This window comes from Trachemys scripta, chromosome 11 (assembly GCF_013100865.1).
Source record: "Trachemys scripta elegans isolate TJP31775 chromosome 11, CAS_Tse_1.0, whole genome shotgun sequence".
NCBI lineage: Eukaryota > Metazoa > Chordata > Testudines > Emydidae > Trachemys > Trachemys scripta.
Genome location: NC_048308.1, coordinates 56,094,604 through 56,107,134, shown reverse-complemented (window position 1 = coordinate 56,107,134; position 12,531 = coordinate 56,094,604). Strand labels below are relative to the sequence as shown.

The 12,531-nt window shown below is 45.6% G+C and overlaps 2 protein-coding genes across 2 annotated transcripts in view; both read right to left on the bottom strand.

Moving 5' to 3' along the window:
• LOC117885114 (aldehyde oxidase-like) overlaps nt 1-12,531 on the bottom strand; it is a gene marked incomplete in the record, with an annotated part of 182,419 nt that overhangs the window by 57,727 nt on the left and 112,161 nt on the right.
• LOC117885115 (aldehyde oxidase 1-like) overlaps nt 1-12,531 on the bottom strand; it is a 35,603-nt gene that overhangs the window by 12,976 nt on the left and 10,096 nt on the right. The window contains exons 7-10 of the mRNA XM_034786276.1: nt 8,185-8,265; nt 3,062-3,206; nt 2,263-2,355; nt 787-938 (exon numbers count right to left, since the gene is read on the bottom strand). Coding sequence (XP_034642167.1) covers nt 787-938; nt 2,263-2,355; nt 3,062-3,206; nt 8,185-8,265 — 471 coding nt within the window. The remainder of the gene's footprint in view (nt 1-786; nt 939-2,262; nt 2,356-3,061; nt 3,207-8,184; nt 8,266-12,531) is intronic.

Below are 12,531 nucleotides of genomic sequence, written 5' to 3'. Positions count from 1 at the left end.
CAAATGTGTCACTGCTTGTCTGGTAAACTCTGCTATTATTTGTGCATTTCAGTAGTAGCTGACACAGGCGCTGGCTTCCTCCTTTCCCCGGGGGTGCTCAACCTCCACTCCACCCCAAGCCCTGCCCCCACTCCACTCTGTTTCCCAAGGCTCCCCTCCCGCCCCACCTCTTCCCACCCAGTTCCACCCCCTTCCCCCAAGCGTGCCCCATACCTGTTCCTCCTCCTCCCCTGCAGCGCCTCTTGCATGCTGCAGAACAGCTGATCACAGTGGGCAGGAGGTGCTGGGAGGGAGCAGGAGGAATTGACTGCCGGGGCCGCTGGTGGGCAGGAGGCGCTCGGTGGGGTTGGGGAGGGGAGCTGGCTGCCAGTGGGTGCTAAGCACCTGCTATATTTTTTCAGCACCTATGGTCAGAGGTGCCATGTGAAAGGCCCTGGATGTACTTAAATCCCATTCTGGAGGGACAAAGATAACTTCATACATATTCAGTCCTTGGCTTCTTTGCCTATAAGAGTGCTGCCAATTACAGTGATGTGGAGACCGGTCCATTGGTAATGTCAGAAAGCCCCAATTTAGTTCATATAAGCTATCAGATAGTAATGCCTTTTAGTCATTACCAGCATGGACTGGATTTGAACTGGTTACCTAGATGGAAAGGCTCTGATATGCCAGTCAAGCCCCAGAGACAGCCAGCTCTTCTCTAAACAAACTTTACAGATTTGTAAGTGAAGATCATAGATATATACTTTCAACGCTGTCCTGTTTACTATAATCATTAAAACATACAGCCAAACTCCTGATTTGTTCTCCAGCTAGGGTTTTCAGCTGCTGCAAGAGAGCACGGAAAATCTTTGTCTTCTCCTCTGGAAGCTCCGGGACTACTTTCATCAGGATGTCTCTGAGTTGGGCCAGAGAGCAGGCAGCACCTATCACTAGTCCTGAAACCCAATTATTTTAAATAGTGAAATAGGAGCATCACACTTTAAATGATCACAACTGTACCTGACCACGGAAATATTGCTTCTGTAGTCAGCTTTCATTAGGTATATTTCACACAGATCTACAGGGTAATTTTCTTTGGGACAGACAAATCTTTATTCAGGTGCATTCCCATGAGGCGAATAGCAGTCTGACTGACTGGGGCTAAGGATGGAGTAAAAACTGTTGAAAGACTCCAGAATTTGGCCCCCTGGGCCTGACCAGAACCCATTTCAGTCAATGGAAACAATGCCACTGATTTCAATGGATGTTGGATCAGGCTCTGTGTCAGTAGAGATTTGTAGAGCATTTTGGAAGTTTACAGTGGTTGTAAAAAGCCCTTCTTTCATTAAGGGCATTCTCTAATGTGGACCTCAATAAAAGGTGACAATTAAATGGACAGTTGTGTGGATGTGTGTGGTGTAGTGATTTACAAACACTTATAATTTCAATTCATCGATCAGTACTATTTCAGTGTCAATTCCAGAGCTAAGCGAAACGCAAATAGGGAAACAATCATTTGCAATAAAATCCCAGTTTGTCTGATTTTTATAAACAGCTCTGTCCAGTGCCTCCAGGAAAAATTTGTGCATCGCATACTTTTGCTACAGCTTCAATTCCATGTTACATACTAAGATGTGACATAACGGACCAGATCCTCAGCTGGTGTAAATCAGCATCCATGGAATTATGCTGGCTTGGACCAATTGAGAACTTGGCTCAGTGGTTCCAAAGAAAATCTTTTGGCATATTGGATCAAAGATCTACGCATGAGCATCTCCATATAGATTGTAGACATTGCCAGACTAATGACTATGACAAAGAACCTTGTAATTTCTACCAACAGAAAAAACTATAGGACTAGGGTGACCAGACGTCCCGATAAAATCGGGACCGTCCTGATTTTGCTGTTTGTCCCGATATTTTGCGCCGCCGGGATCACTCAGCTTTTTTTTTTTTTTTGCCCCCCCGTGTCCCGATATTTTCTTCATCTCATCTGGTCACCCTATATAGAACCCTCCCACATGCTCCTCTCCTGCAGAAAAATGAGTGAAAGATGGTTTGAACAAAGAAATTTATGGCAGCAGAGTTTCAGAATTTGAACCTCCCCATCCTGTTCTCTCCATATGGCAGGTAGGCTGACAGACTGGATTGTGGTCTTATTGTACTGAGCACTACTGGAGAATAAAACGTTCCATGTACATCTGAGTCAAAGATTCTAATAATTTATGGTGTCTAACAACACATTACTCAAGAGGATTTTTAGGCAAATCGAGGACTTACCATTGTTTGTATTACTCACAACATGCAGATCTGGAATCCTAGTGGGATGGATGATAACTGGATGATGAACACCATCAAGTTTCATCTCAAGTCCTGAAGATAGAGAATGATAATGAGATTGAAGAAAAACAGAAGAAAACAGCTGTGTTAGATTTCCAGAACTGTGAATGTATCTAAAGAACTAAACATACCCCCATCCTTCCTGCCACCAGGGCTTGTGACCTTAGTGTCACATGGGATTACTTTCCCTATATTCTTCCTATAGCCAAGCAGTTGCAAAATCCTGCTGGTTCTTCCTGTCCAATATCCCAAAGTCTCCATCCTGCTGCCTTTCCCAATTCATGTTCCTCTCTCTCCTCCCCTCTGCCCTCTCTGCTTTTCATGCTGCACCCCTCAGGTCTAGTCAATGTGTTGCCAGCAAAAGTATCTCCCAGTGCTTGCAAAGCTCCTCAGTTTCCTGTCTCCTTCCATATCACATTCAGATTCCTCACCTCAGCTTTAGAACCCCACAGAATTGTGCCCTGGCCTCCATCTCTTCCCTAGTCACCCATTACTTCCTGCTTCTACCTTGCACTCCACCAACTCAGCTCAACTGCAGTAGATCAGGGTTCTAGTCCCAGTTGTGTCACTGATGTGCCACCTGAACTGGGGTAAGTTACTCAGACCTGAATATTCAAACGGAGCCTCTAATTTTGGTACCTATCTTTGGATGCCCAGTTTCAGGGGTGCTGAGCACTTGCAACTTCCATTAACTTCAACTGGATAGTAACAATGACAAGAGCCCTCAGACCCTCCATACCCACACTGGTGTTCCCTACAACGAGAGGTGCTTTAGGGTACATGGCCTTCAGCTCCAGAAGTTCCCTGAGGTTACTGGGAGAAATCCATGTTGTTCTTTCCCCATGGAAAACTAGAGTTCTTTTTTGCTGTTCCTGAGCCATTCTCTGTAGGGGAAATGACAGAGGTTAAATAAAAAAAAAATAAAAATAAAGTTAAGGTTAAGTGCTCCATGGCTAACAAAGGTATTTGTCAACCAGTGTAAAGTAGAACAAAATACTTTAAAATAACTGTTAATAATACCTTGTACTTAAATAGTGTCTTTAATCTGAGGTTCCCATTGAGCTTTACAATGGTACGTTTAATTATCCCCATGTTACACATAGGGAAACTGAGGCACAAAGAAGATAAGTGATTTGCCTGAAGCAGCATAACAAGTTAGTAGTACAGAACCTAAGTGTCTTGACGTCCAGTCTCCTACCCTAATCGCCAGCAAAGACTCCCTCCATTATGGTTGTTCAGTGACCAGCCAAAGCAGAGCGATTACATCTTAAGAACTGAGATTTTGTCACCTTCTCTGCCTGGGCATTAAATTTCCACTGGAGCTTTACATAATAGAAAGGGTTCGGCCTGGTGTCTTTAGCAAAACGTACGCCATTGTTGTTCAGTGGGCTATGCGCTGCCTGATGCCCTCCTTCCCAAACATGACTGAATTTCATCAAGATTTAGTTTCAGTCACATCTGACAAGGGAATGCCAGAGAAATTCATCAGGTGAATTCTCATTGGCTTAAGGTCCCCAAGGGGCAATTTCAGTTCCAGTGAGGTTCTGCTCTGAAAAGTGACTATATGAAAAGGCACAGTCTTACTAAGCTGATCTATTAGTATTCAAAGACAGATCTGACTTTGACTATCATCATTTTGTGTTGCTTTTTACTCCAGTTAAACATGATGAGTCAACATAGCTGAGATGGAGTGAGCTGGATTCTTGTCCTTCTTGCACTTCGATGGAATTGTTTACTAATTTCCAATCCTGTTACAACTGAGCAACTCCCTTGGAGATAGTGGGGCTGCATAGGCGTGCTATGGAGCAGTGGTTCTCCACCAGAGGTATGTATACCCCTGGGGGTACGTAGCGGTCTTCCAGGGGGTACATCAACTCATCTAGATAGTTCCCTAGTTTTACAACAGGCTACATAAAAAGCACTAGCAAAGTCAGTACAAACTGAAATTGTTTATATTTCTCTATATACTATCAGGGCTGGCTCCAGGGTTTTTGCCGCCCCAAGCAGCCAAAAAAAAAAAAAGCCGTGATCGCGATCTGCAGCGGCAATTCGGCAGAAGGTCCTTTGCTCCGAGTGGGAGTGAGGGACCATCCGCCAAATTGCCGCCGAATAGCTGGACGTGCCGCCTCTCTCCGGAGTGGCCGCCCCAAGCACCTGCTTGCCAAGCTGGTGCCTGGAGCCGGCCCTGTATACTATACACTGAAATGTAAGTACAATATTTATATTGAAAGTCATTTATTTTATAATTATATGGTAAAAATGAGAAAGGAAGCAATTTTTCAGTACCAGTGTGCTGTGACACTTCTGTATTTTTATGTCTGATTTTGTAAACAAGTAGTTTTGAAGTGAGGTGAAACTTGGGGGTACGCAAGTCAAATCAGACTCCTGAAAGGGGTCCAGTAGTCTGGAAAGGTGGAGAGCCACCGCTATGGAGCATAATTTGATGTCCTTGTGGTTGTACAGGCGGAAGCAAGGGCCCTAGTGTTGCCTCCAGAATCATTATAACTGATATTGCTACATACAAAGGAAGAGGCAGCTTAACTCCTTGATCTCATGATGAGTCTACAAGGCTGGAAGTTAGAAAGATGAAGATAATAAAACATATCATGGGCTGCATATTAGTACACGTAGTGTCTTTTCACTCCACAGCCGTATCTCCACCCTTCAGAGAGAACCATTTTATCTAATACAGGGAGGAGGCAGGGAGGGCTAGTGGACAGAAGAGTGCCTGTCAAAATCTGGTTTCTGTGGGCAATTAGAATTTCCTGCCTCACGTGCCACCATCTCACCTGGCCTATGAAAAAATCAGGTAGTAGCAGGACACAATCAGAGATGGTCAGAGCTGCTGCTCTGATCTGAACTAGTCTCTACAATATGTGAAAGATTTTTTCATTGCCCCTTTTTGACCTGAGTGGCTAGTCAAAGTTGGAGATCCTGTAGATTGTTCCAATGGGCCTGTAGTTTCTTTGACGCAATTGTATTTATTTGCAAGGAAAGGAGTGTACCAAGTCTTGCTTTTCCGAATGTAGGAAGAAAATGTAGGTCTGGAAGGGGCCTTGATAGTATTATCTGACTCATCCCTGCAGATGTTTGTCCAACCTGTTCTTTAAAACATCCAATGACAGAGATTCCACAACCTCCCTCGGTAATTTGTTCCTGTGCTTAACCACTCTGACAGTTAGGACGTTTTTCATAATGTCCAACCTGAATCTCTCTTGCTTCAATTTAAGCCCATTACTCCTTGTCTTGTCCTCAGTGGTTAAGGAGAATAATAGATGCGGTGGGGTTGGGTGTGTGGGCAGTGCAGAAGCAGCAGGATGGAGTGGTCAGTGAGCTGCTCCTTCCCTTCCCTCTTCTGGTTCCTGCTGGGTCCCAGTGACCTCAGTTGTGGTTTGTTTGTTTTTCTCAACCAGTGGGGTGCTCCCTTGCCACCTGCTTCTGGGTCATGAGCCACTTAGGCCTGGTCTGTTGCAGGTCCATGGTAAAGGCAGAGGAGAAAGAGGTCTTGTGGGAGTGGGAAAGAAGAAAGGGGTTTATTGGAGGGCCATGGCGAAGAACTAAGAGCTATTGGAGGGTCTCAGAGGGATGGAAGAAAGCCAGGAGGGAGGAAGTTTAGGCCATGCTGGAGTCAGAGAGAGAGGAGGAGGAGGAAGTTGGGAGGGCAAAGGAGGAGTGTCCACACCTAAATCAGTCTGAGCAGGCACAAAGCAGTTAGGATTGCCTTAGGCTAGGTCTACACTACCCGCCTGAATCGGCTGGTAGAAATCAATCTCTCGGGGATTGAATTATCGCGTCTCGTCGGGACGTGACAATCGATCCCCGAATCGACGCGCTTACTCCACCAGCGGAGGTAGGAGTAAGCGCCGTCGACGGGGAGCTGCGGAGGTCGATTTTGCCGCCATCCTCACAGCGGGGCAAGTCGGCTCTGATACATCGAATTCAGCTATGCTATTCGCGTAGCTGAATTTGCGTATTTTAAATCGCCCACCCCCATAGTGAAGACCTGCCCTTAGTTCAGAGGAGAAGTGAAACTTTAGCTCAGTTGGGGTGGGTGGTGGCTCTTGTTTCAAATCCCAGAACTTGTTTGTTTGTTAATTGCTTAAAATGTTCCAAGACTCTGTCTGAATGCTGGAATCAAACAACCATTTCATATACACAAATATTCCCTTTAGGCCTGCCAGGCTCAGGTGTATTGTTTGATTTGTTCCAGCATTATAGAGATCATTGATCATTATAAGGTTGGTTTGGTTTTTAAACTGGGTGATCCACAATGCATAGCTTGTTTGCTTTTTTTAGCTGCCTTCTATTGTAGAGCATATATTAAGCAAGAGAAGTGGTTCTCAAACTTTTGTACTGGGGGACCCCTTTCACACAGCAAGCCTCTGAGTGCGACCCCCCCTTTCAAATTAAAAACTCATTTTTTATATTTAACACTATTACAAATGCTGGAGGTGGAGTGGGGTTTGGGGGGGGAGGCTGACAGCTCGCGACCCCCCATGTAATAACCTTGTGACCCCCTGAAGGGTGAAGGCCAAGACTATAACAGCGTTCAAAAAAAGAACTAAATAAGTTCATGGAGGATAGGGCCATCAATGGCTATTAGCCAGGATGGGCAGGGATGGTGTCCCTAGCCTCTGTTTGCCAGAAGCTGGGAATGGGCAACGGGATGGATCACTTGATCATTACCTGTTCTGTTCATTCCCTCTGGGGCACCTGGCATTGGCCACTGTCATAAGACAGGATACTGGGCTAGATGGTCCTTTGGTCTGACCTAGTATGGCCGTTATTATAACCCCAGTTTGAGAATCCCTGAGCAAGAGGCACCTGTGTGTCCTTAAACTGGTATGATATGTGTCTGGGCTAGTCTACACTTAAAACACTGCAACTGCACTGTTGCATCTGTGCCACTGTAGCACTTCAGTGTACACACCACCTACTCGGATGGGAAGGATTCTACTGTTGGCATAGGCAATCCACCTGCCCAAGAGATTTTTCACACCCCTGAGCGAAGTAGTTATGCCAGCCTAATTTTCCTACCACTCCCTGGCCTGTCTTTGAAAGGCATATGCCTGAGAATGCAAGGGTTAAATGGACCACACCTAAAAAGAGAATAGTTCACAGTCAGCTTTCACAATTTGATTGAAGTGTCTTAGCTGCAGACAGTTTGGCTCCTTGCTCAAAAAAATCCTGTGGCAAGCTAGGGAGTGGCTGTGGTTGAACAGCCATTCAGGATGGGGTATGTAAAGTATGTATATGATCTTGTAAAATGTGAACCCACTTAATCAGATGAAAATACAAATCCTCATAAACTGCGCAAGGACATGAAATTGACTAAAGGTTTGTCTATATGGTGGGGTAATGCGCTCTATGGGGCTGTGATTTCTAAAGCACCCATTAAAATGATGTGCATTAACAAAGTGCTTTAGAAATCACACCCCCAAAGTGCACATTACCCCTCCATGTAGACAAGTCCCACCTGAGTAACAGATTGGCCTGTGCATGTGTCCCTGGCATGAGGAGTGGCAAAGGCAGTAGCAGTTGTTGTGGGTTAGATTAAATCTTGTTGTTATACGTTATTCATGTAGCTGGAGTTGCGTAGCGTAGGTCGACTTACCGCGGTGGTATAGACATAGCCTAAATGACCTAGACAGGAAATTCTAAGGTACATTCCTGCACTGGCAGGGAAGTGGACTGGATGACACTCTATCCTTGGTGTGACTCAGTCACCTTCCACTGAGGATGAATTTAGTCCAACAATCTTTTCCATTTCAGACTTCTATCATGTTGTAAACCTGAATGCTGGATCATTCACAACATTTGCATGTAAACGGAGACAAATCAGGAAAGAATAACACTTCCTACCATTAGTTCAGGAGGAAAGATAAACTCCTGGGTTGGGTCTACAGGCTGGAATTCTTCAGGATTGCAGAGACCAGAATGCATCTGAAAGGAAACCAAGTTTCATTTGAATATTTACTTGAAGGAGAAAAAAAACAGAATGTGCATGTCAAGGGTATGTTGCACTTTTCTGGAAAGAGCAGAGACTCTTTGGCTACATGTCATTTAGTTTTTTAACTGCTACAGGTATCAGCACATTGAATAATTCAAGCACATTCTTTAGTTAATTTCCTAAAAATAAGTCTATTATCATAAATAAATAATGAAACAAAACTATTTACAAATTGACCCAATGCCAGAAAGGCTTCTCCCAGCCATCAGCTCCTAAACCCACCTTCACCACCTGCCCCATTCTCTGAAAGGGGCATTCTGAAGTCAACAACTAGCCCTTGTAGCGTGCCCCGGAGGCCATCAGAGCCAAGTGTGGTGGGTGTATGAGACTCACTGGAAAAATGCAGACACAGCAGAATTAATATAATCTCCCAAGCTATGTCTGTCAAATAGATTGATGAGTAAATCCAAGATGACAATAAACAAAACAGCAATCCTTTGGGCGAGACAAGATTTATTGGACATCTTGTGTTTTTAGAGAAGAGAAAATTGTAACTCCTGAGAAAAGTTCCATTGCAACATTGACCTTAAGTCTACTGATCTGTATCCATCTCAGTCATAGGCCAAAAGCAGGTACTGCTGCACTGGCTCTGAAATTTGACCTTGTGGAAGATCTGGATTTCCTAGAGTGGTTACATATCCAGGGTAGGCAAACCCAGCCAGATTTGGCTTTCTACAAACCTAAACTACTTAGGATGTTGCAGTGGTTTGGGTACTAGTCTGGGACATGGGCAATGAGGGTTCAATTCCTTGCTCTACCACAGACTCCCTGTGTGACTTTGCCAAGTCACTTAGCCTGTCTGTGACTCAGTTCCCTATCAGCAAAAATGGGAATATTAGCACTTCTTGCCCACAGATGCATTGTGAGGCTAATTAAACTAGAATTTTGACGCACTTTGAGCTCTGCTGTTGAAAAAAGCTAGGTGTCATCATTACTTGCACAGCAGGGTTATGTTCCTCGCGGGCAGCATGGCTCAATATCATGATCTTTGCATTCACAATGCAGTGTTGCTATTGGAATCTGTAAGGCTGGGTTGGGTTTGACAGGTCTGAATAGAGCTGGGTTGGGCAGGTTCAGTGTTCCCCCCTCATTTTTTGCATCACTCTCTTATTTGGTTCATGCCCTGAACAGGTTTGAAAATGACAGGCTCTTAATTTCCTGGGTTAATTTTTCTCCTCCGAATGGAGCCACTCGGAGCTTGTGCCAAATTCAGCAGGGGCTGAACTAGAAGAGGATACCATAAAAATCAGCTCTATTTTACTCACTTTGGGTTATGCCTTCTCTGCAAAGCACTGTGCTTCAGAGCTACAATCCTCTGGAGAATATGGATCCTGTGAGCTTTTGGGAAGGAGCTTACAATGGGGTGAAGCTCCGGATGCACTGCATCCCCAGCCCTGGTTGCTTCTCTCTGCCTCTCCAGACGTTATTTTTGAATTAAAGTCTCATTAAAACCACATAATGATGGAAATTCAAATATCTTCAATGGTAGAAGAGAATGAATGGGTCCTGGTTATAAACTGCAACCAGCCCCCTGGCACTCCCAGGTTCAACCCTGACTGCCACTGTCCAGATCTTAAAGGTGCTGTAACAATGCACAGAACCACCACAGCCTTGAATTTGCTCACTGTAAAACCTAAAGGTCCCCCTTTCCTTCTGCTGCATCACTGAGGATAAGACTGTTACCTTTTCCGTAACTGGTTTTCTTCGAGATGTGTTGCTCATGTCCATTCCATACAATGTGTGTGCTCATGCACCAGTGCTGGAGGTTTTTCCCGTAGCAGTATCCGTGGGGACCGGCTCTGTCGCCCTCTGGAGTGGCACCCGCATGGCGTGGTATAAGAGGTGCTACTGGCTCCCCCCACCCTCAGTTCCTTCTTGCTGGAAACTCCAACAGTGGCGAAGGAGGACGGGTCATGGAATGGACATGAGCAACACATCTTGAAGAACACCAGTTACGGAAAAGGTAACTCTTTTCTTCTTTGAGTGCTTGCTCATGTCCATTCCATATTAGGTGACTCCCAAGCAGTACCCCTGGAGGCAGGTAGGGGTTCACGGACATGTAGATTGCAATACAGCTTTGCCGAACCCAGCGCCGTCTCTGGCCTGTTCAGTGATGGCATAATGTGCCATGAACATGTGGACAGAGGACCATGTTGCGGCTCTACAGATGTTCTGGATAGGGATGTGTGCCAGGAAGGCCGCCGAGGATGTCTGAGCTCTAGTTGAGTGGGCTCTGACGATTGGTGGCAGTGGGACCCATGCCAGATCGTAACAGGTCCATATGCAAGAGGTGATCCAGTTGGAAATCCTCTGCAAGGACACCGGAAGGCCCTTCATCCTATCAGCTGTGGCAATGAAGAGCTGAGTTGATTTACGGAAAGGCTTGCTATGTTCTAGGTAAAAAGCCAAGGCCCTTCGGATGTCCAGCGCATGAAGATGCCTCTCTCCACTGGTCTTGTGCGGTTTGGGGCAGAACACTGAGAGGAAGATGTCCTGGTTCATATGGAAGGTAGATACCACCTTCGGCAGGAAGGCCGGGTGGGGTCTCAGCTGAACCGTGTCTTTGTAGAAGACTGTGTACAGTGGTTCTGAGGTCAAGGCTTTAACCTCAGAGACTCGCCTCTCTGATGTCACCACCACCAAAAAAGCGACCTTCCATGACAGGTGGGAAAGGGAGCAGGAGCTCAGGAGCTCAAAGGGTGGGTCCATGGGAGCAGCACGTGGCTTGCAGCACTGTGACATCCTCTTGGACCTGAGACCTGGAGTTGCCCTTGACTAGCCAGTCATCGAGATACGGGTAGATCTGGATACCCCGATGCCTGAGGTAAGCAGCCACCACCAACATGCACTTGGTAAACACCCTCGGTGCTGTTGCCAGGCCAAACAGGAGGACCGTAAACTGGTAGTGGTGGGGCCCCACTGTAAACCGAAGGAAGCATCTGTGTCCAGAAAGATCGCTATGTGGAAGTACGCATCCTTCAAGTCAAGGGCGGCATACCAGTCTCCCGGATGCAGGGAGGGGATGACAGAGGACAGGGAGACCATTCGGAACTTCATGCAGGAGCCACTCCAGAGGGCGCCAGTGTCGGTTCCCTATGGATACTGCTAAGGGAAAAACTTCCGGTACCGGTGCATGTGGCGAGCACAAACACCTACTATGGAATGGACATGAGCAAGCACTTCAGTTACTCCAGTTGCCACAAGTGCAAATTAAATGTGAAACTACATACAGTCATCTGCACTCTGAGGTGTAACATAGATAACAGATAGCCAGATCCTGCAGTTCTTACTCAGAGAAATCGCCCACTGATATCAATGGCAGTTTTGCCAGAATAAACACTAAAAGTCTGAGCCAGGGTTTTGGTTTTATACAATGCCTTTTTTAGTCAAAGCAAGAATCAAACAATCTTTAAATAACATTTCGCATTATTTATTAAGCAATGCCAATGAGCTAGCCACTGTTCAAGACATAAAAATGAGACAGTTCCTACCCCAAAAAGGACAATCATATACACATATACAGAGGACAAGCGAGAGTTACAAATTGTTTCATAAATTGAACTGAAATGCACATGACACAGGAATCACTTTGATCCACAGCTTTAGACTCTCAGGCGTAAGGGGCAAAGCATTGTCCTCGGCCATAGGTGCTGGAACTAGGGGTGCTGGTGGTGCTGCGGCATCCTCTGTCTTGAAGTGGTTTCCATTATATACAGGGTTTACAGTTTGGTTCAATGGCTCTAAGCACCCCCTCTATAGAAATTGTTCCAGCCCCCCTGTCCTCGGCTGTGTATCTCCTTACCGAAGGGAGGTCAATGCAGCCCTACCTTGTGCATGCTCAGATCAAAAGCTAAAACTCACCTCTTTGATGCAGACTTCCCCAAACAGCAATTTCCTTCCACATAAAACAAAAGACCCTGAAATCGTGGGGAGAGAAGCCCTTTCAAAATCTCTGGTTTGAATATAACTATGGGTCTAGCTACACAGCAATGATTGCAGCCGATGTATACATACTGGAGCTAGCTTTAATCTTAGATCAAAATTATCTTGGCCTTGTCTACACATGCTGTAATTGTAATCATGGTTCCCAATTGCAATGTAGGCATGCACTACGCTTGGAGCTTAGATATCATGGTCATAGGTGCCTTAGAAATATCTAAGACAGGCAGACAGAGTGAATAGAACTCTTTACCCATCAA